A 27,996-nucleotide genomic window follows, 5' to 3' on the forward strand; every position below is an offset into this window, starting at 1 on the left:
CGCTGAGTATTGGCGACTGCCGCGATACGACGAGCAAGAGCGAGAGACAGGAGAGCACCAGGTACCCACCAGGACGAGCGCTTCATCCCCGGTGATTTAATCATGCGGTGGAATGAGGACGACTTTTTATCACGATGAAGTTGGATTTTCTGGAGACTCGGCTGATACCGAGGCGCCTTGGAGGCTACTGACTGAGAGGAATGTACAGGAGAGGTAATATCTTGCGACTGGTTAGTGGGAGGCAACGGCCCCACAGTGCTACGAGAACGGAGCAGTGTCGGCTAACTAGCAAAACAGTTACACTTCCGGATAAGACTTTCAAAGTAAGAGAGCGCCACAAATTCCGAGTTTGTAAAACTAGTTTATGGAAGTTTACGCTCATCAGAATAGTGAAACCCGTACAAAAGAAGATTAAATTGCCACATGGCAATGCGGTAACATTTTGTAAGTTTTGCTTACTTAAGAACGCATTATACAAAATAAACGACTTTATTTTGAATAGTGTGTCAAAGGAAGCCCAACCCAGTGATTGTTAGCGCTAGCTAACTTGACACATACAAGAAGAGGTGAAGTTACAAAGCCTCAGACCATAACAAGACTTTACAGCCAGTCGCGGACAACGTAGCTTTCTTATGAATGGAACCCACTCCATCTCTCCGAGTGTGTTTCGAGTGAAATGCCTTTTAAACCAGAAGGTCTGTCGTTTATCTGAAATCAAAGCGCTGTTGGAAAACACGGTAGGTTGGATTAATAACGGTTGGGATGGTTCAACAATTGCAACTCAACGGGGGAAAACAAAACGTTTTTGGTATTGGTTTGAGTGTGCTCTGTTACCCTACTCACTCCTTGGTTTTAAATTCAATTTACCTTGGCAATATTTGCATTTTCTACTAGTGGAAAATACGCTAGTTTGTGGTTTTTACTGGATTTAATGGATAACCAAGCCATCTTAAAGCTTTGTCTGTTTTATATAATTGTATTGCTATCTCTCTAACGTTTATAACGTGTATTTTATTAAATTAAGTATGTTTGTGATCTGAGAGCTACAACAATAGTGACTTTAGAAATATTATTTCTACATAAAATATCTTTAATATTTATATATATTTATCTAGCGATTCCCTCCAGGGATTAAATAAGTGTTTTTCTTTTATTAGTGTCGCATCTTTAGGACAGGATTGAGTATTTGTCCATGGATAGTTTTTCCTCTTATGGCATTTACATACATTCAATGCATTATATTCTGCAGTAACTCTGTTAAGTTGATTTCTAAAATAGGAAAGTACCTAAAAATGCTGCTGTGTCTTTATGTCTGCATGAGGTCTTTGCAGTCTAAAAGATTACATAAAGATATCCTTATTGTTAAAAAGTTTACAGAAATTTCATTTGCAAGCCTGTTTAAGGGTGCAGTATTTGTTTTCCTAAGACTACGTTGTTGTTTTTCCCTTTTGCCAGGTCTGTCCATGCATATCAACATGTACTATCTAGTATTAACTAACAAGGGGAAGCTCTAGTAGCTGGAGGAGGATTGCCTGCCCTAACTATTCCTCCTCCTTCTGGCCCACTCGGGATCAATGACTGGACCCAACTCCCCAAGCCGGACTGGCACTTCCCCAGCCAAGCTAAGCAGGCATGGCCGGTCCAAGAGTACCAGCTCACACTGCCTCCTCCGCTGCAGCACTCAGGAGGACTCCTCTGCGTCTCATCCCAACAACAGTTCCCAGTCCCCCGAGGAGGAAGAGGAGAAGGATGGAGGGGTACTTTTCTATGTTAATCGGAACGGTTTTCCCATTGAGAGTGTCACATGGGAGAGGATGTGGTCCCATGTGGCTGTTGTGCACCCAGAGGGACAGGAGATGGTGGACAGGATACGAAACGCAGCATACCTTCCCAAAGTAAGCCATCTGTGATTTTCAGAACTTTTGTCATACATTGCTAAAAAGATGGACGGTGGGTCCATGAATCTGAATATCAGGTTTTTACAGACCTGTGCAAAGTCTTTATTCCAGTGATTTCCAAATTTACACAAAGAATCTTGCAGCATTTTTATATGAACCTTTACATTTTTGGAATTCTGGTTGCTATCGTTGGTACTTTGGTATATAGATATTTGAAGTCCTGCTTCATCCTCCTTCTTTCAAACATTATCTGGTTCTTTTCTATATCTATATTTTTGAGGCAAATGTTTGCTTTCTAGTGTTCAGACAAGTACACTAACAGAGCCACAACAAAGATCAAATAAAAAGGCCACTGAGTTTGAAGTAAAAACAAGACAAAATGCAACTGGACATGGTTTTTGTTCACATGACAGCAGGAAGATGTTAGGCATTCATAAAATATGTTGTGTTAAAGGCTGCTTTATGAAGGGTTTGTCTGTGAAGCCCTCTGGGGCCCACTGTGGATGCTTCCCTATGAAGGAATCCAAAGACTGAAATCAATGCTGCTACGCTGTGCTGTGACTGGATGGATGGATTGTTGTACATATAATAGCCACTCACTACACGATGGGACTGGTTTTCCATTGTGATTAAGATGGTATAGAAACAGAAATATTTGCGGGCATTTTATCCTCGATGTAAGTTGTATCTTTATATGATTGTTGCATTACAGCTTTTCATCTTAAGGCTGTTTTAGCTTCACTTTCTCTTGGTTTGTTTGCATCGTGTGTTGGAAAACATGCCTGTACAACCTTCCATTAATCTCAAATCAAGATATTCTTTTTAATTTTTTTATCTTGTATTATTATTATTATTATATATTTTTTTATTTGTTCTACCTGGACAGGCCTCCCTCAGACTAAAACTCTCCTTTCCAAGAACATCCTGGCCAAGACAGCAGCAGCCTAGTGAAAAAGTTTTTACAAACACACAAGCAAAACACACTCAAACTGGCAAAGTTTTTCTAAAACAAATTAAAAATAAATAAAAACCAAGTTTCTCCTGCTGGAAGAAAAGACCACCCAACGAAGAGGAATTTATGGTCGAGTCTCCTGTTCAGCATCATAACTGTTAGTGGAGGAGTGTGTGCGTGCTCGTGTTCACAGTTGTGTGGTTTGGGTGATAATGTCAACCAGTTCTCACACTCTTTCACTAATACACTCTCAGGTGTAGAGTCACACAATTGCCTCACATTACCATGACAACATGTGTTCTAAATTGGGCCACCAGCCTGTCAGGTGGTGTTGACTCACGTTTTTGATTTGTTAGTGTGTGTGTGTGTGTGTGTGACTCTGGTCACACTTGACTACCACAGATACAGACTAACTCTCAGCTGGCTGATCTTTAGAAAGTGTTGCTTGTGTGTCTCCATAAATGAAACATAAAATTCCCCAAAAAAGGTGAAACAGCAGTCGAGTAACAAAAGCGTCTTGAATATTCAGCCACTGTCAGGGTGTGTGTTTACACCGAACCTGCTCGCCTGGGATGTGTCATCCACCCCATGCTGACCTCTGACTGCTCTGTAGAAATATTTCACCACAGTAAAGGATGTTTTGTGTGTAATTTCAGCTCCACTTTGTACAATCTAAAAAGACTTCGGCTTGAAGCCAGAGTACTAGAATAAGTACTGTAAACAGGTAAACTCTCATTATGAACAAACTGAATTAGTTATGACAAACATCAAGCATTAACACTGGTTGTAACTCTTAACCTCTGCTTCATATCATGTAACTTTAATGTTTTCTCAGGGCATAAAATATCTGCTTCTCCTTTTACAGGCAGCTGGTTAAAAATAAAGTATTGAAGAGATTAATCAACACAGAAAACATCACGCTGCATCCCTTAAAGCCCGTTTAACAAGGAATTTCTAGTGTTTCATTATATTATCCCTCACATGAGTGCTTTTCAAACTTTGGTATCTCTCTCTCTTTGATCATTTGCTTTTTTTTATTGAGTATTGTGTTGCAGCTGGAGAAAAATCCGAGGCCGGTGAACCTCCCCGGGCTGTGATTCTGCTTCTTCAGGCCAGAAGCAACAACAGCTTCACACTCATGATATTCATCTTTTCTCGTTGTGTCTGAAGCCTCCTCTGTTCCACATTTTCCTCATATTTTCCTGTTGGTGGTTTGCGTGAGTGCTTGTTGTTTTTCAGAGAAAGGAGGAGGGAGTGTGCTTGTTGTTTGGCTCGACTAATTGACCATGTGGTCATTAGTGACCCGGTTGGCTGGCAGCACCAAACTGTCACACAGTGTTTTGGTTGGAAGTAGGAACAGGAGGAATGTGCACAGAAACACACAAGCATTAGAAAAATGTGACTACATTGTTTGACCTGTGGTTTTATTGTTGACGCAGGTTTAGCATGCTAATAAACGACACTTAATTTCTACATGAGAAAATCCTGAATATCTGTATGACTACAACAGCTGCTAAATATGTCTTATAAAACTATCGTGTGCCTTTTAACACTTACATTTATTTGTCTTCATCCAAGCTACACCATCTTTTATTAAATTCAGCTTGGCTAAGAACTGAAAGTGTTTAACTTGAGCTAAACTTTGCTGTGGCAGAGCTGTGTGCGGTTTGGGTGGTTTTTTTTAAACTGAAGTGTGAGTTGGTTTTTTGTTTCAGTTTTGTTAATATGCAGCCTGACTCTGTTGTGTGTTTGTAAATTGTCGAAGTAGGTGGTAACCACAGATACTGTTGCTGATACTCTGAGCCAGATGGGTTTTCTCTGCCTTCAGGCAGGTACAACAAGAGAGAGGGATAAAGAGGAAGACAAGCGATATATAAACAGTAATATTCCAGATATTTCCAGAGATTAAATTATTCCCTATGACAGCATGGAGAAGAATATAGAAGTGTTCAAATGAACGTATTCAGTAGAAATTTGTAGGGTAAGCCAGTTTGAGACACAGTTAAAATGACGGGAAGAACATTATAAGCTGCGATGGATGGCACTGGATATAAATCCGAACGTATACAAGGCTCCCCTCAGCTGCATTCAAAATGTGACCTGTGGTCCATTAAGAAGGCCGGTCCTGTGTAGCTGTGTGTTGTTGGTGAGCCTGCGACCGTTCTCTGCTCCCTTATTAATGGAATAAAACTCTTGGCAGAGCGGCTGAATAATCCCCCCCAACACAATCTGGGTAGTGGATAATCTCTGGGTACCAACTGACGTATAGAAAGGCTTTTACGGGAAACAAAGCTTACTCTGACTCCTGAGATTTGTGCTGCAGCTGTAAAGTCAACACTAAAATAAAGCTTCTCTTTTAAATCAGGATATGGATTCAGTATCTGGGTTTCCATCCTGTTTTTACTGGAATAAGAAAATGTGAATAGAAATGGTAAAAATCCCAAAAACCACCAACTCTTGCACAAAAAAAGTTGATACTCCTGCTTTTGGTGGCTTCAAAGAAGACTTCATTTAGCAGAGAAGCTTAAAAGGGAGTGGAAACTACTTTTAGATTAGGTCTGATTAAAATGATGGGACTTACACATTGTTTCTGGTCTAAGCTGGCAAACAGTAAACTCGTGACTGACCAGGAACTTCCCCAAATTTCCCAGAGATGAAACATCTTCCTAAAGAAGAGCCATCTCCATTTCCTTGTTGATGGCTGCCACTTTTTCATTTTTTTTTGTGTTTCCCTAAGCTTAGTTTCTAGTAAAGATAGAACTTCTGCTTCCCCTGAATCACAACCCCTAGCGACCTAACCCAGGGGTCTGCAGCCTTAACAATCCAAAGATGATTTTTCCCTCAGCCCAGCTAAGTAGATAATTATAATTGTGACATCAAAATGAGTCGGAAGCACATTTTAAGGTCAGAAAGTTACATTGTGTTAATTTAACCAGCACAGCAGTCTTGAGATTTTAACTTCTCACTTTGTAAGCTGTTTTGAAGTAGTCCACGCCGCTCTGAATCATCTGATTTCAGCTGAAGCCTGTTCAGCGTGCCTCACTACTAAAGCATGGCAGGTAGTAATTGCTGCACCAATCGTTTGCATGCAACTGTGATTTCGTGGGATGAACAGATTATATCCAAACCAGACATTTATAGTGTTTTCTCACATCAGTGATGTACATTTAATTTTTGATAGATTTGTCTGAGATTCCAGATTAAGCCTGTGCTGCTGTGTAATTCACTTTACAACCTCGTGTCCGGTCCAAACAATACACACTTTAGACTGGATGTTGATACTTGATGGGAACCTACCACCATGGATTAGTGCAGACAGATGTCTCCTCAGGCTGAGACGGAGAGCAACAGTCCTTAAAGTGTTTTAATGTGATTACCGTAGTCCTGCAGCAGATGCATGTTAAAGTACGGTTGTCTGCACTGAAATACTTCAGGTTTTCTTGGGGGGGTACTTATCTGTCTTGTGAACACACTTGAACACAGACGCATTAAGAGACACTGAGAAAGGCAAACCTGGGGATGTGATCTTTCTCTGTCCCTCTCTCCATCCTGCTTAGTTATCTTTAATATTTAATGTCCAAAGAGCAAACATGCTTTAAAGGTAACAGAAGACAGACTTCTGTTGTATCTTGTCACTTCAGTGATACTTACTCCCAGAATATAATAAAGAAAACGATGTATTGGCTGAGCTGTTAGACAGTAATCTTATATTTAAAAGACATTAGAAATTAAATGTAGCAGGCAGCTTTGATAAGGTTTGACATGGTCCAGGCCTAAAACGTGTCCTTGGTGATCCAGGGGTAAGTGGACAGCTTTTAGGACTGGTCTGCACACATTTTAGATTGAGGACACATTCAGATCCAATCATTCAGCGGAGGGCATCGACACCTTTTTGTCCTCATTCTTACGATAATCTGAATGCAACATCACAGCTATTATTTAACGCAGTTTCTTATATATTTGTGACTAATTCCACTATAAATGCAACTCAGGTGAATCTCAAACATACCTATGTCTAAATAACCATACGGTTTAATAACTGAACGCATTAGTGAATTTTACAGAGGAGACCTGCTGATGTTCTGTTGCTCAGCTGGTGACTGTGTGATGGAAAACACGTGATTCTTTGCACACAGAGCAGGTAACTGGCCTCAGGATGCATGCAGTTGTTGGACACATACTTGGAGCTGTTTGGACATCCAGAATGTGTGTTAGCACCAAGTATGAGCAGGACCTGAGATGAGCTAATCAAACTACTTTTCTGCAGTCCAGCTTTATGTTGTGCTAAAATATCAAACTCTGTGTTTAAACAACTTATTTTAACACATTCAGCATTTCATTTTTGTTCTTTTTTACTTTCGTTTAGTCATTTTCTCTCTCCAACCAAACTTCTCTGCCCATCCCCCATTTCCTTCAAACAATACAAAATTTCCAAACCAGGAAGGTCATAACGTCCAAGCCAGCATATGTCGCCTGTCTTTGTCTCTGGTTTCAGTCCTTTGTGTCTCCTGCAGGGTCAGTTTAGTCTTTGAGGGCCAATAAAAGGTTCACAGATATGAGACGTTTTCTACTCATTTCCATTGGATGACACAGCTTGACTCAGCTTTACATGTTTTGCTTCTAGCTACTTTTCTATACTTTCCAGTGTAGTGTGCCTTAAATAAGGTGGGATTCAGTTCTGTGTGAAACTGCCGGGTCCTGCAGGCTCTTCACATCAGCTTCTGGGATCAACTCGGTCTGTAATCAAGACTTAGGTTGTACCTAAAACTCTGGCAGGGGCCCCTTACTTTCTGCAATGGAGAGCCTAAAAGGAGCAAGTGGAGCTGTTGAGTTGCACTGTGTCATATTAAAGGAAAGGTTTTAGATGTAGTGGATGTATGAACACTGCACACACACATCTGCACAACCAATGTGCTGGAGGGAAAAAGGCTCGTTGTGTGATGAGGAAGAGGTGAAACAGGAAAGGGTGGAGATGAAGGCAAGAGGGTCTCAGATGACGGTAAAGAATAGAAAAAGAAGGAAAAAACTAAGGGGAATGTTTGAGATGATGATAATTAGGAAGCAAAAAGGACGAGAGAAGAGGAGCAGAAGGACAGGAAAAGATTATAGAGGAGAGAAGAAAACAGGAAAGGAAGCAGGGACAGATTAATCACCAGTCTAAACTGGGGCTATAAATTGACACTCCCCCAGCAGAACTGTTAATGGGGAAGAAGAAGATGCAGACCAGTACGTCCTGACACCATTTGTGTGTGTGGTACAGTGTTTTTGAGTGAACTACATAATATTCTGTAAATAAGCACAACTCTGCATGAAGTGCGTCACACATTTGAGTTTCTCATGTATCTAAAAAAAAAGTTAAGATCTGAAAATCTCCATGTTCTACCCTATGGTATGAGTTTTTTTAGTTATCCAGTAACTTGGATTAATCAGGACATTTAGTGCCTTGTTCATAGACACACTGTGAAGTGACTGCTGGGGTGAATAAATGTGTAACTTCATTGTACAGCAGATCATCACATCTGATGAAAAAGTGTGTCCAAACTTTTGACTGGTTCTGTACATGTGCTCCTTACCTGGAGTGATGGCAGCAGCAGAAAGATGGCGGTTCTGTAACAGGACTGTAGCTCAGAAGAGAGGAGATGATAAAGGGGAACCCTTTTTATATGACTCCCTGACCCAGCAGAGAGCAGCTTTCAAATGTGTGTGTGTGTCAGCAGATACGGTCTGTGTGTATATGTATTGCGCTGTAGTGAGTTTTACTTGGAGATTATGTGGCTGTGGATGACTGTTAACTGGTCTGACACCAGAAGAGTGACCAGCTGGGACCAGTTCCTCACATTTGTGACACATTTGTGAAGTTAGTTTATTTATAAGTGACTTCTGTGCCTGTCTTTTGTAAAGCTTTTCATACTTATTTCTATATTAACTGGAAGCCATCAGTTTCTACAACTACTACAGAAATATCTCCTGCATAGAAAGAAGTAATATATTTTACATTTACAGCTAAAAATGTGAAATACCGGCTTCAGTGAGTGAATGTAAACTATAGCCAGTTTGTTTTAAAGGGGGTTTTTCTGTGGAGTTGTCATCAGTCATGATCAGGGTTGCATGACTGTCACTGTTTTCATTTCCTTTTTTTGAAAACAGTTGAGTGAAACGGATAAAATTTTTACCACATTGTTTCTTGTTTAGAATTAACTGACTGATTTAGAGTAAACAACCTTTTAATGGCATGATGTTGCACATTGTTCCTCTGCTGTGGATGTGGTATAGTGACCTTGTGCATTTGGTTGTTTATAAGGCCGAGTTAAATGAAAATTAACAGCAATTATTTAAGAAGACAATTTCAAAACAAAACAAAATGTTCTGTATTTCTTGTTTTAATGGCGTAGAAAGCAGAGAGAATGCTGTTAAACAGCTCTGCCGCCATGTTTTTCACTTGTCTTTGTCCTCACTCCTCCCTCCATGCTGCAAATAGAGCAAAGGAAGAAATCCACAGGAAATGATAGGTCTTGTGCTATGCTTCACCCTTCAGACGTGCACACAGATATCTAGCTCATGCGCTGTGTGTCAGAGGAAGTGTTGCTTTGTGTTGCAGTCTGACTCACTCTGCTGGCCTGGTTGTGTTTCTTTTTGTGAGTTCACATCTGTGACCGCTGATACCCTCTCCCGAAATAGTTCTTGTTTAGGTTAAACAGCTGCAAAACCAGCAGTGAGTTTTCATCCTCCCAACATGCCACTTTTACCAATGTGGCTGTCTGTTAGTGAAGTGCTTTCAAGTAGGGCACACCACATGTTCTGGATCAGAGGCGGGTTTATGTGTCGGATTTCTTTCTGTGCTTCTCCACTGCAGAATATTTACATAATTTACTTCATGCTTTAGCACTTTTGCTATAACTGTTAGCAACAGTGATGACAGCACCAGAAACAGTTGTACTTTTTACTCTGTTATCCAAAATACTGTTACATGGATTTCATTACTGGCAAGTAAACATTTCATAAGAACAAGTTTAGATCAAAAGGAATAATATGGTGATGCGTTCATTGATCTCTAGTCCGTCTGAACTGTTGACATCTACAGTACATCCCCAGTCTTGGGTGAAATGTTCAGAAGGGTGAGCAGTAAGTTTAAGACTTTCCATATGCATCCATGTAGATGTGGCTGCAGATGAAAAGCTTTCCATGATTGGAAAGATTCTGTCACCACCATTTCTGTTTGCACGAGTCAGTGCTGCAAATTTGAAGTTAACAGGATGAATTGACGGTTGTGGCTGGTGTGTTTTCTCCAGTTGTGGTGGAACATCGGTGAGCAGCTGCAGTGTGCGCTGTAAAAAGTTACAGGACATTAGGAAAGCAGAGTTTTTAAAGATGGAAAGTGGGGGTTTCTGGGCTCTAAATGAACCACATATGGATTTTCTGGAAGCAATTTACAACAATCTGAAATGTTTTCCTCTCTCTGTCTCTTAGCATCCCGTTCCCTCAATTCCAACCTTCAGACCTTCCATGTCTGTCCCGGACTGGCTGGTGGCTGTCCAGAACTACATGAAGACTCTTCAGTATCCTTTAACACAAACATGTCGGCACAGGTTCAGTCCATCACATGAAACGTTACGATCCTCTCGTTGGTCAGGTGAGGTTCAAAGTACCAGTTTAACACCACGTTCAGAAGCACCGTTGTCACATTATCACGTTCTTAACACTCCTGTCAGATACAACCACACTGGGACCCAGTTCTTTGAAATCAAGAAGAGCCGTCCACTGTGTGGGTAGGTGGTCTGCAAATTCCATCGTTATGATTTGATAAATTAAATATTAGATATTGAGACAAATAGAAAAAGGTATGTATAAGGTATATATAAGTAAGTTAACTGCTAAACAACCTGCTGGGTTTCTGTTCAACAGCTGATGGTGGTTTTAGTTAATGTCACATCATAACAATAATTCAGAGTTTACTTGAGTATATGAAGAGACGAGGCTACTATGCAGCATTTAAATGCTTTAGTGTGTTGATTTGGTTACTCCCAGTAATCAAGTTATTATATGGATGGAATAACTGAAGATGTATTGTGTTTTTTTTAAGAGATATTTACTTTGCTTGCACACAGTCGTGTAGTTTTTGTGTGACCAGATTATTTTAAATAAAGAAAAACCTGCTGGATGTTGATCTGATCTCCCTGTTAATGGAAAGAAGAGATTTCACCTGCAGAGATCCATAAATCCTGAATGGAGCTGCATTAAATTTAAGTATAAACTAAAGCTGCATGTACATGGAGCACTCATGATCCAATCCAACGTCCAGTCAGTCACGTGAACATCCTGTCGACCTCCATCAGAGTTTTCACTCCGATCGAGGGAGGCGGTTGAAACCTGTAACAATCAGATCAGCTGGAAAAATGACCGTATACACTCACTCCAGTCGCTTCTGTGGAGGATGGTTTTTGTTAGAAACTGAAAGAATTAAAGATGATTGAGCATTTCAGCGTTCAAAAGGTTCAAAATTTAAAAAAAGAAAAAGCTATTTCTCTTCCCATTTCTCCTCTATCTAACTTCTTCCTGCCATTTCTCCGGTCCAGTCCAGCAGTTATAATCAAAAACAAATTTTAACATAATAATAAAGATTAACATTTAAGATTCAATGGGAGCCCCGTATCCAAAGGATCCTCTTACAGCAGCCAGACCATCATTCTGCTGTCATGATGCTGGACAGGTTAACAAAACATTACCATCATTTTAAATCTGTCCTTCATGTAAACTGATGGGATCACGTTATCCAGCATCCACATCAACATGTCAGCTGGAATCTCTCCAGACTGATTTCAGTCAGATTAAATATTTGTGCTTGTAAACGTAGCTAATGTATGCAGTGATGCAGTTTCTATACACCAGCTTTAGATACAACATAATACCACCATCATGGTCGTCAATCCACAAGAAGAGGAATCCTGTAAACTGAATGAAAATTGGCAGCAATATGTGACCAAACTAGAGAAGTTCATGGTCAGACTTTTATCCCTGACAGCAACAGTCAAAGGTGGAAAGTGTTGTTTATACGTCTGTTTGTGCGTTTGTCTCATCGCCGTGGCTGCAGATCTCAGTCTGATCCATAAAAGATGGTGACAGCCAGAGACGTGTGGCATCAGTGTTTACGTCTTTTATGTGGACGTAGTCTATGATCCTAATACTGCCAGGAGTTGTGGGGCCCCAGAAGACTGCAGCAGTTTGGGTTTGCTCCAAGAAACCGCTTCACAAACAATACCCACATTTATAAACGCACTACTGAACACAGATTTTCTCAGTGATGCGCCCGGTATCGACAGCTAATCAGGCATCCATCTACCTCCACGCTAAACTCTCCAGCCAGTAAATAACAGTCTTATCTTGACTCTTGTCTTATCTCTTGTTCCTTTCCTTCTCTTCCTCTCTTCATCTTGCGTTTTCTTGCTGAATCAGCCACGGTGCGCGTTCTGAACAGCCGGTGTGTTTATATCTGCTTGCTAGCGTGTGACCGTGTGCATAGCGAAGCTCAGCTGCAACGTCACGCTGCATCCGTGGAGAAAAAGTTGTGAAGTGCAGTTTCTCAGGACGCTGCTGGCAGCGTTGGCTCCAGAATGTACATAATATTTCCAATCCAAATATTATGACATTTAATCATTTATAAAGTAAATTTTCATTACTTCTGTAGCTTTCATCAATTTTTCTGGTCTATATTAAACATTATTACCACTTGCTTAGTCTTTTTCATCTTTCTGCTTTATTCACCTCTGTCCTTTTTTGTCTCCTTTTTCTTTACTTCCTCCTCTTCTTTCCTACTTTCTACCCCTCCCTTGTCCTATGCCCTTCCTTTTCATCATCTTCCTCCCCCTCCAGGTTAATGGAGACAGCAAGAGAGATGATCAGAGAGTCTTTACCAATCAAATGTCTGGAAGCCGTCATCTTGGGAATGTATCCTTTGCTGCATACACCGTGTAAAGGGCAACAAGGTTATTTTGCTATCGGGGTGAAATCAGTGAGCGTCAGTGCTCCCGTGTCCTAATGCCCCCCACCATCACAACCCTTTCCAGCTCTTGCTGCGTTGCTTGGCAACAGGCCCACTTCAAAGTTTATCCCCCTCCATACACTCTCCCCAGCTTAGTATCATCCAGCAGCTTAAATTTTCTGTCAGTGGTTTATGCAACAGCTTCACCATTTTAACTGGAGAGGATTTATTTTCCTCCTGAGTTCTGTAATTACATGTTTAGATGTTCAGTCGGACACGTTAAAATCATCTTTTAATCAGAATTGCATAAGAAGACTCTGGCTTGGCTACAAAGATTATTTATCAAACTTGTGGTTATTTTACTTTAATCACACCCTGGTATCCTGGTAGTTTGGCCTCTGGATGGTTGGTTTAGTTTATTTTATCTGTGATGCCGTGGAAGCTCCTAACAATTGTCTGCCTTTTGTTGTGATGCAAGATGGCTGCATGTCGTCCAGTTAGCAGTCACATCGTTTCCTCGTGTCGAGATTTAATCCAAACTGCAAACGGAGAGTCTGAGGTCAGCGCTTGTCCTGTTTGTAATGGAGCGGGTCAGCTTTAACTGTAAATCCACTGTAAATCTGTTTGTAAATGTCTGAAATCTTAAAGATCAGGGTGTTGAAGGAAGGAATGTGAGGATTTGCTTTGATATGAAATGACATTGTTTTATCCATCAGGGTTTAGGTGAGTAGTAACACACAAAGTTTCAGCATGTCGGTACTTTGTGCTGGAGGCTTCACACGTTCAGGTTGTTGCTGAATTTACAGACAGTTAGTGGATGTTCATGGCTTTCCAGCTATGCTACTATAAAACTGTTTGACATGTTCCACATATGTGCATTTACATGGTTAAAAGGTTGCTTTACATCGGTGAGAAGTTTGGATATTGTTGAATCTCTTGGAAAAACCTCTTCTGTAAGTTAACTACATGTAATCAGAGTTAAAGCAGCGTAATTCTTTACTTTTGGTTTCTGGTTTCACTGAGATGATGAGATGAGTCTGTCTGCACTAGAGAAAAATGTCTAAATTTACAGTATGGTAAACTACATGCTCGTCTACGACATAAGCTTTAGATGAGCGAATAGAGGGTTTGGTGCAGTGTTTTGGGGAACTTGCCCGTCAACAGGAGAGATTTTTCAAAGATTGAACGGTCCAGTTTTGCATGTGCTAGTTTCACAGTGGCTTTTCTCCAGGGCCGTCATGGTGGCAGCTGACAGTGACTTTAATTGAGACTGACTTTAAAGGGGGTAAAGGCGGGCGGGGGATGGAGAGGGTGGCAGAAGTTTCGTAGACCAAAAAATGAGGTTGAGGAGGGAAATAGAGGACACGAGAGCTAGAGGGAGTGGGCATCAAAATCAGGAATAAAAGCCGGGGCAATATGGTCTGAGATATCAGGAGCGCCGTTCTATTTAAACAACTCGGCTGTTTCATGTGTTTCAGAAAGTGAGTCGGGCTGGTAAAAAGCGAACCCCCCCTGGTTTCCAGCCCCAGAGCTTTAACCACCCAACTAGGAGGCTTCAACTGAAGGCATGTAACAGATGACTGGTGATTTAAATGCCATCCTGCTAGCAGACACACACCCCACTGTTGTGATAAAGAAACACTAGCCTGGCCAGCTGGCACCGTGGATTACTTGTTTGGTTAAAAATGTCCTGAAATAAACAATGAGCATTAAAACGGTGAAGTCTGCTGATCTGGAGTGCTTCACTAGGAACTAGAAATATAAGTAAAACTGCCAACTTCAGAGATTTTGATTAAACATTTTTTAAATCGAAGCTGTTTGTCATTGATAAGAAAGACTAGTAGGAGAAAATAAAGGCAGCTAGTTACAGCAGAAGAGCAGGAGGGAAACGGGGATGAAGAACAGCGTTCGTAGCTCGTGGCTTTTAGAGCCGTCTGACAGCTCGTCTGTTTGTGGTATGTCCTCCAACCCTGGCTTCTTTGCCTCCGCGTTGACAGTGATCTGAGATCGCTCCAGGATATTCAGAGTTCATCTTGGGTCAGACCAGCTGTGTGTTAAAAAAAAACTCCCATTTCTCCAAACTTTTCTGGATGAATTAACAGAAAGAAGCGGACTGAGCTGGAGATTGTCAACACTGCAAGAAGCATTTAATGTTCAGAGTTAAAATATGAAAGCGCCTTCTGTCACAAAGCTGGAATCACCCTTGTTATTGACCATATTTCCTAAACTGCTACCGAGCTGCAGAGGCTGGAGTTATGATGACGAGTAGAAAAGCTCATGATTTTTCTTCTTAGAAAGACACCATGGATAAGGAGGATTTTATGGTTCTTTATGTATTTCCTTCTCTTTAATCTTACCTCTTTGAAATTTGGAGAGAAATGCAAAGTAGAGGAAAACATAGTCTGGAGGGAGAACATTAGACGCATGAAGAGGAATAATGATGGAGAATATGGAAATCCTTTGAATTAGTGTTGCATTATATTCAGGTGCAGCTTGTTCAGTATTGATGTGGCACTGGAACATGTCTGTGGCTGAAAATGAAGTGAAGTAACCTCAACTTTCACACAGCAGTTCAGTGTGACTCCTGCATGTTCAGCAGTTTATGGATGGTTAGTGTAAGAGATGGTAATAATCGTGCTTGACTGTGCTCTGAATGAGCTGCTAGCCGTTTCACATGTCCTCCGTCACATAAGTATGCATGTCTGATGAAGCATTCATTAACCCGGAACAAGGGTGTGTTGTGTGTCTGCAGAGTCGCTGCTCAGCTTTCATGTTTCTGTTCACTCTGATGGATTGATAACAACGCTGCAATGTGCAGCACACACATGGCTCATTGGAGTCAGCTGTAGATGGAAGAAATTAGCCGCCTTCTAGCTCTTCTGTAGGCAAGCATTTATCTGTGTAAAGCAAGGATAATTACCCACCAAGTTATTATAGAAATACCAAACATTATCTAATGGTCAGGTATTTTCTATTCTGTAAAACAGCTGGTTTTACTTAGTTTTAGTGAATATATTGATGAAGCGTTTTGAAGTCGGCCTACAGGATGTGACTAGTGTTAACCAAACTGTTTTACCGGTTGATCTTTTTCTGACTAGAAGCTCGTACATGTTGGGCTTCATGTACCTGAGTCAGGTACTTCAAACATCAGCTTTACATTTAATCCGTGTGGTTTTGTCATTCAGCAGACCAGCCTACCTGCTCATTGTGCAACAGTTTCAGACATCCTGACGTCATGTTGAAATAACCACCTCAAGTTTTATTCACTAGCTATCCAAAATAATAACATCATGTGTGTCTGCCGGCTGAATAACAAGCAGGGAGTTTTATTTCTGTCACCTCAACACTGCAGACCAGATTCTAAAATCACTTTGTCTTTGTCTTGATGATGATGATGATTTACAAACCATAGCTTGTACTTGCAATGTATAAAGTATGATCCTCACCTCCTTTAATATTTGCCCTCAAATGCCTCACAAAGCAGCATCTATGGCTACTGATGTCTTTTTTTTTTCTTATGACCCTCTGAGCTGAACTCTTCTTCTATGGTGGTAAAATGGTTGCGTATAAGAATCTGCTGAACCATTACATATAAATAGTTCTAATATTATAAAAAACTGCTTACTCTGCAGTGTTGGCATACTAACAGAAACATAGCTTATGGAAATATAACCAGCTTTTATCATAGAGCTTTGTTGGTGTTACATAATGCATCTAAGCTACCCGGCAACATGAGGACACACCGGGCCAGCGGTGTTGATGTGTGGATGGCTCTGAGACCATTTAATGACAACATGAAGCAGGTAAGTAACAGACAGGTGCTTTGACCAATGACAGGCCTCCATGAGCAGAATCAAGCAGATGCACAGCATCGCGTGTGTGTGTGTGTGTGTGTGTGTGTGTGTGTGTGTGTGTGTGTGTGTGTGTGTGTGTGTGTGTGTGTGTGTGTGTGTGTGTGTGTGTGTGTGTGTGTGTGTGTGTGTGTGGTCACTACAGTTAAATCCATGTTTGTGTTAACTAAGTATAGACCCTATTCAATATTTGACTTACAGTGTTTAAGTTTCGTGTGAACTCAGGATGCAGGAGTTGGTATGAAGGAAAGCTGGAAAAGAGAAAACTGGACATAAAGTCGGGTGATAAGAGGCTGGAGGTCGGTATTAGAGGTGTGAATTATCACGCAATTTCCCGTTAACCATTATTACACATGCAAAGCAGCCCCAAGGTTTTTTAGAACAATGCGGGAGGGGGGCTTTCGAGGATGCAGATTTCTATGAAATTTGAGAATTTCAATCCAGCTATCGATTTTTTTTTTCTCCTCACAGATGAGAAGAGACAGCGGGACTGTAGCTGATGATCTTCCAGATTGTTTTCTGTTTGCTTTAAGAGTTGCTCTTCTCTCCTGATCCGTATCATTGCTTTCTGGCCTCTCTCTGACATTTTGGGTCATAAATAGGATTCGATACAAGAGGTTTTATCGGCTTGTTGAGTGTGTTATCGTGCGTTTCCTGTGGTCTGCCCACACACCATCGTCTTACATTTTGCACTTGCAAAAGCACGTTTTCAACAAAGAATCTCCTGTTGTGTGTGTTTGTGTGAACAGCAGCAGATTGGAAAGTCAGCGTTGGTGAGTTATTTACCAGGATCCGTTCCATAAACATCATCTGTTCTAGCCTCTGATGTCCTTTGTCCTGTAAAGAGCAGAAAACTCAAGCATGAGCCGGATTCAGAGAGACCAGAGAAGCTGCAGAAACCCACAACCATGAAAAACACTGTGTTTACCTTGTGGTATTTTCAAAGTGGCGACCTTCTGAGCATCAGACTGAATCTAATTTCACCCGACTCCAGCTTTGCTTCCTCTGCTGTGACACGTCTAAACGAATACACTTTCACTCTAATATCGACTATGTTTGGGTCAGTCATGCAGCAGCAGTGATGCAAAGTTAGAAGCATTTAATTTAAGAAGACATGGATCTTTAACTGTGTTAACCAGCTACCTGACCAACGGGCTGACCTCTCTCGAGCGTTTCCCCATCAGCTTTAAGACCCAATTTTCAGGTCACTGCTTTCACCATGTGGTGCTGGGTGTCTACTCCAACGGCCGCTACGGATCGCTTGGCATGAGCCGGCGCCAGGACCTGATGGACAAACCACTGACTCACCGCACGCTGGGAGAACTGGTGGCCGAATTTGAGAGTTCTTACAAGAGATACCAGCACACTTTAAAGAAGGTAAGAGGGCATGATGGGTGAAGAGAGACTGGGAGAATGAGTTAGAAATGGATTTATAACTGCTGTCCTTCTTCTTTCAGGTGAAGATTGGCCTGTATGTGCCTCACGACCCCCACGTCTTCCAACCAATCGAGTGGAAGCATTTGGTGCTGAATGCGGCCCGACTGGGAGCTCAGGAGATGAGGAAGGAGCTGGAGAAACACGGCCGCGACATGAGGATGAAGGTAACTCAATATATGCACATATGCACACTTCTATACACCCACACTGAGGCAATAGTACACGTGTATCTAATGTTTATTTAAATCAATAACAGATAAATGATTTAGAAGCTGATTTATTTATTTTGGTTCAACTTGCTGTATTTTTGTTAACAACTGAGTTCAGCCTGGACCAAAAGCATGCAGCTCAAATAAGCTGAAAAATGAATATTTACAAGTGAAATAGATCATCTGAAAGCACGAGGAGGGAAGTCCACATACCGAGGGAAAGGTTTGCTTTCATGCGTCTTCATAGCTGAACGGACTTCCTGCGAGCCGGCTGCAGCGTCTCTCAGGATCATATCAAACTGCAAACACGACCATTTTAAAGTGATTTTGTTATAAACATTAAGCTCTAAAAATAAGCATTTCTGGTCAGATATAAAGTCATGTCTCTGTTTATTACACTTCCATCTTCAGGTTATCAGGCTTAATGTCATCAACTGTACCTCAGTTTCTCTCAGCAGATTAAAAGCAATGTCAGAAATAATCACTCATTATCATTTTATGTTTATTTACGTATTTATTTAGGTTTTTAATACCATAAAATTAGTGTTAAATGTAATTTTACTTTGTGCTGAACATGAGATATGAGCTGTCAAGTATTATTCAGGCCATGATGAGAAGGGAAGGAGTGTGTGGCCGGAGTGTGTGTGTGTGTGTGTGTGTGTGTGTGTGTGTGTGTGTGTGTGAGTGTGAGTGTGAGAGAGAGAGAGAGAAAGGTAGACACAGATATCTGGGTTGGTAGTTAATGTTTTATGAGCTCCCTTGTGTTTTATATGGAATGGATCAGGTTTTATCTTTTTCTCTTTTTTATGCAACATGAAGATAAATTCACATCAATGTGACCTCAGTGTGTGTGAGTGTGTGTGTTGTGTATATTGTATATGGGCTGAGCTGAATGTCAGCAAGATGTAGGTCAGCGAGTTTGCAGCTGTCAAACACACACACACACACAAATACTATTCGACATGCACATGAAGACACTATCTGTCCTCCAGATAATCAGTTTACTAAAGACAGGCTTCTGTGTGTTTATTTTTTTATTTATGAGAACTCTGTTTGATTTAACCTGCAGACGTGTGGACATGTTTGCAGTGTGAGTGTGTCCATTTGTTACATTAGCGTTAAGCTTACGATTTAAGAGTCTGGAATAAAAACACTAAGAAGTGATGAAGAATTCAGTTTAAAGTAATGATTTAAGCTGAGGAAAGATGTGCATCAAGGGGAAAAAGGCTTGAAATTTCATATCAGCTCAGTCCCACTGGGTAGAATTTCACTTTGGTGAAAAAGAGTAAGCATAGAGCACTAAATAGCATGAGGACGTCTCAGTTTGCAAACACATGCACACACAGCTAATGGATGCACATGATAAATATGGCCAGCTGTGGAATATGAGCCACTTACTGGTTCATCTTCAAGTAAGTTCATGCTGTTGTTTCCATCTCCCACTGAGATCCTAATGACGGCCTGACGTTGCTGTTCAATGCTGCTTCATCCCTGCAGAAGAGAAGCAGCAGAGGCTCGAACACGCTGCTGCAGGGGGTTTACACAGTTCTGGTTGCCACAAAGCTTATAAAGAAAAGAAGCGAGAATTATCATTTTTAAAAAGTAATGTCTTCTCAATTATAAAAACAAGTCTAAAGTTTCCAGTTATCGGTCTTCTAGAGGATGCTAACGGATGTTAATGTGCTGAACAGCCAAGTAGGAAACTAGAAGCCACAAAATACTGTGATGTTGAGTTTGACCTGCTCAGTGTAGGAGCAATTTTAGCTTTCAGCTGAGGAGTCCTGCAAAACAATCTTTTTAGTGGTTACGTGTTTCACTTATTTCAGCCCACAAACCTGTGATTATGTCTGTTTGCTGCCGGCGTTTTAGTGAAGTACAGGGTCACTAGATGCTGATCTAACCCAGTGAAACATAAACGAGTTCAAGGAGACTGAAAGTCTTCTTGTTTCAGGCTTGTTGATAAATCTGTGTTGTCAGCCTTTAGTTTTACATGTATTACAACTTACATTTCTGCTGGTTTAAGCAGGTAAATGAGCACAAAACTCAATCAAGTGAATAGTTCTGATTTTTTTTTTTTTATAGATCCTGAAATCGTCCAGTGCCCAGTCACCAATTAAGGAGCGCAGCCGAGGGAAGTCCTTGTCACCTCGACGACGACAGAGCAGCCCTCAGCGACGCTTCACACATCGCAGAGACAAATCGTAAGTGTTTGAGCCTCGGCGATGTGTGTGTGTGTGTGTGTGTTCATATAACACATCCATGTTTCAGCAGCTGACGACACGAAGAGAGAAACTTAGAGAATCTGTCCTCAGGACCGTCCGCTGATGTGGATCAGCTGGTACTTCTCTCTCTTTACAGCTCTGCTCAGGTCAAGGACAGTTCGCACTTTGCTGTGTGTGTGCATGTGTGTGTGTGTGTGTATTGGTGTGTCGCTCTTGAAAATGTCTCCAAAGAATACATTGCTCTGACATTTTTACTGGGAACAATGGAGTGTATGTGTGTGTGCTTGAGAGATCAGTACAACACAGAAACAGCTTCTGACATTCGCTGACACTAATCTCACACACACGTGTGTGTGCGTGTGTGCGTGTGTGTGTGTGTGTGTGTGTGTTCACACAGCGCCGTAGTGCAGATCTTCCTGTCTGACATACGGGATATAGAGTAATCTGTCTGGTCACACACTTATCCTTCCATCCAGGAGGAGAGAAAGTAAAAGCAAACTCCTCCATTCAGGAGTTGGTACATGTGGAGTTGATCAGCGGTAGCAGCAGGTATTAAAGACGAAAGAACTCGAGTGGTTTTGGAGTAAGAAAAGTCTTTTCTGCACAAAGGATGACTTGTTTCTTTATACAATGTTTAGGTTTCCAAGTCCGACACAGACATGTAAAACAGAAAATACACCCCTTGTGAGTTCTAAGGTTTTACAATAAAAAAACATCTGATTCTTTCCAGGTTCTAAAAGGAAGTAAAAACAACCTCAGTGTCATTATTTATGCAACGAAAACTAAACCAAAAACGCTGGATGGGTATGTGGAAAAACTGCATCCACCTCATGATTCTGCAGCTTGTTGAACCACATTTAGCAGCAAAAACCTGCAGTGATGTTTTTTTCTGTTTGACATCAGAGTCTCACATCGTTGGAGAAGGTTCGGGTTCACGCTTTTTTTTTTTTAGTCTGTGTGATCATTGTCCTGTTGCAGGAGCCAATTTCTACTTTATCTATCAGACAGATGAACTTGCATATGAGTCTAGAATACGTTGATAGAGGAGTTTATGATCCACTCAGTGACTGCAAGGTGCCCAGGTCCTGTGGCTGCATATCATCATCCCTCCACCACCATGCTTGGCCGTTGGTATGAGGTGTTTGTGCTGATATGTTGTGGTTTGTTTACTCCAAACAAGCTGCTGTGCATTCTGACCAAACTTCTCCACTCTGGTCTGTCAAAAGGACGTTTTCCCAGAAGTCTTGTGGTTCGTTCAGAAGCAGCTTTGCGAACCTCAGCTGTGCTGCCAAGAGACCTGCAGCCCTTTCAAACAAGCCGTACTTGTCTTTTTTTATAAATTTATTGTTATGAAACTTTGAATTTAACATGCTAACTTTGACATAACTGAACCAATCATTACTGAGATGATCAGCTGACTAGTGGCCTCAGTGTTTTCCACTTTGAATAATCTTTCTCTCTGTACACTGATGGGCAGCAACAGATGCTTCACTAAGATAATTTCTGATGTCTTTCCTCCTTGAATCCTGCACAGACGCAAACAGCCAAAATGTCTTTTCTAGAGCTGCTCACACTGATGAGGATAAATTAATCTGGTACATCTGACCAGCAGCACCTGGCTGCTACTGATCCTCACAGTCCTCATGGAAGCAGTAACTTCATTTTTTACACACTGCCTTTAAATCTAGTCTGTTATTTACAAAAATAAACAAAAATAAAAGCATAATATGTTATACGAGGTATTTACTTAATTTCAGGACCTGGTTAAGACCCAGTTAGTTTATTTACTTTATTTTTAATGGGCCATTATGAAAAAAAAAAGTTTAGACTTCTTTTCAGGGTCAGCAGTCTGCAGCAGAAATGGTGAGTCAACACAGTGACTGACACACACACAATAAGCTGAGTGTGTTGGTGAGCGCCGTCAGCTGTGTGATGGGATGTAACACGATCTGACTTGGACGACAGCTGCAGCTTAGACGCACTGCAGAGTCACGTCACGCAGAGCACCAGAATTAGAGACCGCTGTGGCGTTAATATCCACATGTTCCACAACACATCAAAGTCTGAGCCGAGGGTGTGTCTGTGCTGCCATCTTCTACAGCATACAAGCTAAAAGATCAGAACCAAGCAGGCCGATTATTTTAGTAAATGATACTTAAACACCCAATACAGAAAAAAAAAACTATTACAGTGAATTATGAAGAAATTAACCCAAATATTTATAAGTAGTAATTGTAAGATTCACCTGGTTTTCAAGTAAATTCTGATCTTTTATGTATAAGTCTTCTAAGTGTGATAACAAAGAAGAGCTTTGAATTATTCCTACAGCATCTCTGTTACCAGCCCAAACACATTTCTTAGTTTTTTTTATTCAAAATATTAAAGTACACTCTTGTGTCAGTATTAGAAACTAATAAATCACCACTTTGGAAATGTCTTTAACCTGAACACAAAATGTAATCTGCCTGTTAATGGATGCAAATAATTCTGTAAGCCATCTGCAAGGACACAAACATGAGCGAACTTAAAGATCTGAAGTAACGAAGCTGTAGAATCACACGAGACTAAAACCGAGTCAGAGAAAGTAACGTCTTCATGCAGCTTTATTAGCATTTCTGAATGTACTTTTTCCTTCATCAGGACTCAGCAGAACAACTCATTAAAGCACTTCAGTGTGATACTTTTTAAGCTGTTACTGTTATCACCAGAGCACTTACACACTTAACAATATGCTGCTTCATCTCCAGCAGAGACATTAACAATCTCCAGCCGAGACGCTTATTTCTGCTGCTTCTCTGAGACGCTGCACATACACATCAGAGTTTAAACAGGATGAAATGTGATCTACAGAAAGCAGCGTAGGAGGCAGAGAAAAGAAGAAAAGGACTAGATGAGGGGGAAAGAAGGCTGGAAAGGTGTGGAGGAAAAAGGGGGAAAAGGCCTTGTAAGATTAGAAGGAGATGGGAACAAAAGGCTGTCAGCTCTCCAGACTTCAACAAGTAACACTTTCCTGATCCGTCTGACAGCTTGAGTTTCTGAGTAGAAGTAATGACACGACGTTTGGAAGAGAAGACGGGAATGAAAGCAAGACCGGGGGGTCTGAATGAATGACTTCTTACTGAGTAGAAAACCGTAGTGAACGATGTTTTTAGTGTTGAACTATCTGAATAAATGACTTAAACACTCATTAATATTCTTAGTTTATAAAACACGTTCAGCTTCACGCAGTGTTTTTGTGTTAGAGTGTGTTTACACACATCAGCTGAGTGACGGCCGTCGTTGGCTTACGTTGCTCGATGCTAGCTTTCCCTCAATCTCAGCCCTTCGTTCCTACCTGCAGCTGCTCTGAACCTCTTGGCTTGATAACACTGTTTATTGTTTAATAAAGAATGTCAGAATTTCACTGGTTAGCTTGTGTTGTATGTGTGTATTACTGTATTTGGGCCAGACAAATACAGTCAATAAAGAAAATATTGAGGAAAAGGGTGAGGAGCTGCAGCTTTGCTGGATCCATGAAACATAGAAGCATCCTGCAGGTTTAAGATGTATGCCACATCTGTGAGGGTGCAGTGAGACTTCAGCATGCTTATCTGCTTCCTTCCAGACCCGCCTCGGTAGAGAGGAAACCTCCAGAGCTCAGCACCCTCAGCGACGGCTACCAGATCCGCATCTGATCCCCCTCCTTCGCCTCCAAGACTTCTCCTCAGCCAGCCCAGTCCCAGAGTCTCTCCCCGTCACCAGCAGAGTCACCGCGGCTGCACCGTAGGACGTTTCACGGGCGTGGACGGTGAAAACACACATTACAGAAGTCTGAAGCACAAACTGAAAAGCATCTGATGTTGATATTTAAAAGTGGACAGTGTTTACTTTTTGTTAGCAGTGAATTTTTCTTTTTTTAGGACACAAACACAAAGTTTTGCAGCAGAAAACACAAGAATACGATCATCTCTGGATTGTTACCGTGTGATCTGATAACACTTCTGTAGCACAATTTTAGCCGATGTAACAGGTCAGGGGTGAAAGTGGCGACAACTTTACAGTTTTAACTGTTTTACTGTCAGTTTTCTAACAACGCCGTTGCACAGAGAGGAAGTTTTCACCCCCACACAAGAACTTAATCAATGGCCTCATTTTTAAGATGAAAGGTTGTCGTCTGACAGCTGGTCAGTCAGTATTTTATATACGCTGCGAACAATCCTAGTCGTACATCCCTCACCAGAAGCTTCCTCTGATGCAGCAGTTTGATATGATGGCTCGGTAGATTTGCATGGACGAGTTCAGAATAAGGAGAGCGAGCTCAATAAAGTTCGCAGGGAAATAAATGATGCAGAGTCAGTAGAGAGGGAAGCGGTAGAAAGAGGATTAGTTCGGATGGAGAGAAGTGAGAGTGATACAAAGACGGGAACGATGTTGCAGCATTCCCACCTGCTCCATTCCCTCTTCTCCACCTCCTCTGTTTCCCTCCAAGAACAGCAGTAAGATGTCAAGAAGAAATTAATTTTCATGTCGAGTACCAAATACTCTGACCTGAAAAGGCCTCAATCAGCTGTTCTCACTGAAACTCCCAAATTCTCCCAAACTGAGGTCCAAATCCCAAAAGTCCCTAAATTTGATTCACTTTAAAAGGCCTGAAGAGGTGTTAGACCTCCGTTCTGCTCCGTTTCCAAGACGAAGTTAGCAGAAGGTCAGATGAGTTGATGTATGAAGGAAAGCTCAGCTTAACTTTCACCGGTTCACACAGTTCCAGCCAGCCGGCTGCTGCCATCCCAGCTGTTCCAGACAGCTGGAACGTTAAACGGATCGGCCTCGGTCGGTTCGTCCACGCGCACGAGGAGCGAGGGCGGACTGTGATGACTGAGCAACACTCAGTAACAAAGCCTTGTTGAGAGGGACGCAGCAGCCTGCCAGCAGGCCGGTGTGGCAGCCAAATTACACAAATGCACGTTAAATGTTGAAGGTTGTAAAGTTCTATGTGAAGATAAGTGCCTTTCATGGTTCACTGATTAAAATTAAAAGTTGTGAGTTAAAGTCAAAGGACACCGCGAATAGAAGTCCCACGACTACCTTCTGAATCGTTGTTTTTGCTCCGTGAAGCCAAGTGATCTTTAAGAGTCTATTCAGTACTGTATGCACCGTTCCACACTCACGTGTGTGATATTTCATACGGATCATCCAGAAAGGCCAGTCAGGTTTACATCTGAGTGGATTTTTGGATCCTTCTGTTGAGGAGGCCTTTAATGAATCACAGCTAAGAAGCTTGAAATTTATCATCACATATTTAATATTTGTCACACATCAAAGCCAGACATCAAAGTCCACTCGCCTCATATCATATAAAACAAGTATACCCAACCCCTTTTTGTAGATCTGCATCCACTGAATGTGTTTTCACTGACCCCAGACCAGCTCTGTACACAGAATGACTGGCTGGAGGGGAAACCTGCAGACATAAGGAACACTTAAATAGAGTTACTCAGGAACAAATGAGGAGTCTCCTGATTTTTACTGCTTTATAAGTAATCCCTAATCCAGATTTAAACAGCAGATATAAACATTTACTACAAATTAACTCCAGATTAGTGAAAGATGACCTGGTGCTGCTTGAACTTCATTCAATGGAACAAAAGTGGTTTTAAATGTTTAAAAAACTCAGCATGTCTTCGTTTTCATCTCGTCAAACATCAGGATTTCTGAAGTTTGTTTCATGATTGTCTTCTGACTTTTCTTTGAATGTTTCCACCGTCCTCCGAGTCGCAGATGATGCCAGCTGAACACATTTCATCGTAGCTTTTGTTTTAACAATAAGCTATGCACATGCTGTTACAGAGCAGCTCAGCAAAAACCCGTGATCCCAGTTTTCCACACGTCTGACGTTGTCTCGATCTACGCAAAAAGACGTCACAAGCTCCGAGATCCAGCAGACTCGTCTACAGAGTCAAGGTGCCGAGACATTTCTGATCTTTAGAGCAGCAGGCCAGAGACGACCAAAGCAACCAGCTCCTCAGCTCAGATTTCTACTGCAGGTTGTGTTTTAATACTTCGTAAAGACGTTTGCTAGCGTAGAAGAAGCACAAAGCTGCTTATTGATTTGAGTCTGTTTTACACCAGTTTGGTGCAAACAGACAAAGAAACGCTGCGTTTCCTTCCTGATGAAGAAACATATCTGTGTTCAAGTTGCAGACTGATGCTGACTGAGATTCAGCCGGTAAGTCGGGCCGACGTTTCCTTGATGCATGTGCAGCCATAAAGTTAAACATGGAAACTGCTGCTGTGGTGATTTTTGTTTTCGGGGCGCCAGCCTGTGTTGTGTTCATGTTTCACGTAGCAACCGGGAAGTTTGTACAGCCGCCTGAAATCCAAACTTCTGTGCTTAAACATTTCTTACTGAATGTTTTTATTTTGTTTTGTTTTTAGTATCTGTTGAAGTAAAATGTTTTGTTTTGGTTGATTGTATTTGGATTTTGAATGACAAGTCTTTGTTTCTGTCTCTGAACACCTTGCAGTTGTAGCCGGTGTTCGTTCTGAAGGCCTTTCATTTGTTTAAGTGCTGATCCCACGTTTTCAGCTCCAACCTTCCCCCATCGTTAGTTTCTACACACCCGGTGCCACCCGGACCGTGCCAACCACTGCAGTTCTGTCACATGTACTGTACATTGTTCCACATCCAGCTTTTTGTACGGCAACTTTAAGACAAACTGCTGGGCCCAAACATGAGAAGACAAAGTTTATAACTGTGTAATATCTTAGTTCTGTTAGCCGGTCTCTTGTCAGCGTTTGACCAAACCAGCTTCTCGTGAAAACGTTCTCACAGTTACAAACAAAGAAGTCAAAGCCAAGTTCAGAGGAGCGTGTACAGATTATTAAGTTATTAGTTGGAAACCAGAAAGTATCCATGCAAAGTTTCCAGTGCCTCAGCAGTGTGTTGACCATGAGGAAGGAGTCTCCCGTTCTTAGTGTGGGGAGAAAAAACAGCAAGTATTCCCTTTTGTTTGGTCGACTGGTTCTGATTTCCTGTTTCTGTTTGTCCCAAAAATTCTGTAACAAAGAAAAAAAAAGTATATTTTCCTTATTTTATGCCTGTTTCTGGAAACAAAGGGAGAACCAGCCGTGAATAAACTCTTCACTCCAACGTGATGCATGACGAGTAAAAACTGAAGGAACCGGTGACGGTCTGGTTCTAAATATGATCCCACTGACTGGACTGATCAGCCTGGAGGAAGGACTGTAACGTTCACACTGTTCATGTGTTTACTGATCTCCTCGTCATCCACCTTTCCTGTGCACACACACACCAACACACACGCAGACCATATGGTTTAGTGTTCTTATAGATCAATAGTAGTTATTACTGCAACTCTCAAACTGTTACAGCATCAAGTGATGCAGCTGTTTTTATCAACATCTGTAGCAGCATGTGTTCTTTTAATAAACAATCTGTTTTTTTTAACCCA

The 27,996-nt window shown here is 41.4% G+C and overlaps 1 protein-coding gene across 2 annotated transcripts; it reads left to right on the plus strand.

Annotated features, from left to right (window-relative positions):
- Positions 1-11: 11 nt before the first annotated feature.
- vash2 (vasohibin 2) lies at positions 12-27,988 on the plus strand. Of its 2 annotated transcripts, none has more exons than XM_041975570.1 (9): positions 12-213; positions 1,456-1,895; positions 10,318-10,406; positions 10,560-10,616; positions 12,718-12,792; positions 17,817-18,054; positions 18,135-18,278; positions 20,406-20,524; positions 24,150-27,988. In XM_041975570.1, exons 2-9 carry the CDS (start codon positions 1,575-1,577, stop codon positions 24,217-24,219), a joined length of 1,113 nt encoding a protein of 370 aa, XP_041831504.1. In that variant the 5' UTR covers positions 12-213; positions 1,456-1,574; the 3' UTR covers positions 24,220-27,988. The 2 variants fall into 2 exon arrangements, with proteins under 2 accessions (XP_041831504.1, XP_041831505.1); XM_041975571.1 differs by lacking the exon at positions 12-213 and adding an exon at positions 506-737.
- The last annotated feature ends 8 nt before the right edge of the window (positions 27,989-27,996 follow it).

The sequence above is a fragment of the Melanotaenia boesemani genome, chromosome 22 (assembly GCF_017639745.1).
Source record: "Melanotaenia boesemani isolate fMelBoe1 chromosome 22, fMelBoe1.pri, whole genome shotgun sequence".
NCBI classification, from domain to species: domain Eukaryota; kingdom Metazoa; phylum Chordata; class Actinopteri; order Atheriniformes; family Melanotaeniidae; genus Melanotaenia; species Melanotaenia boesemani.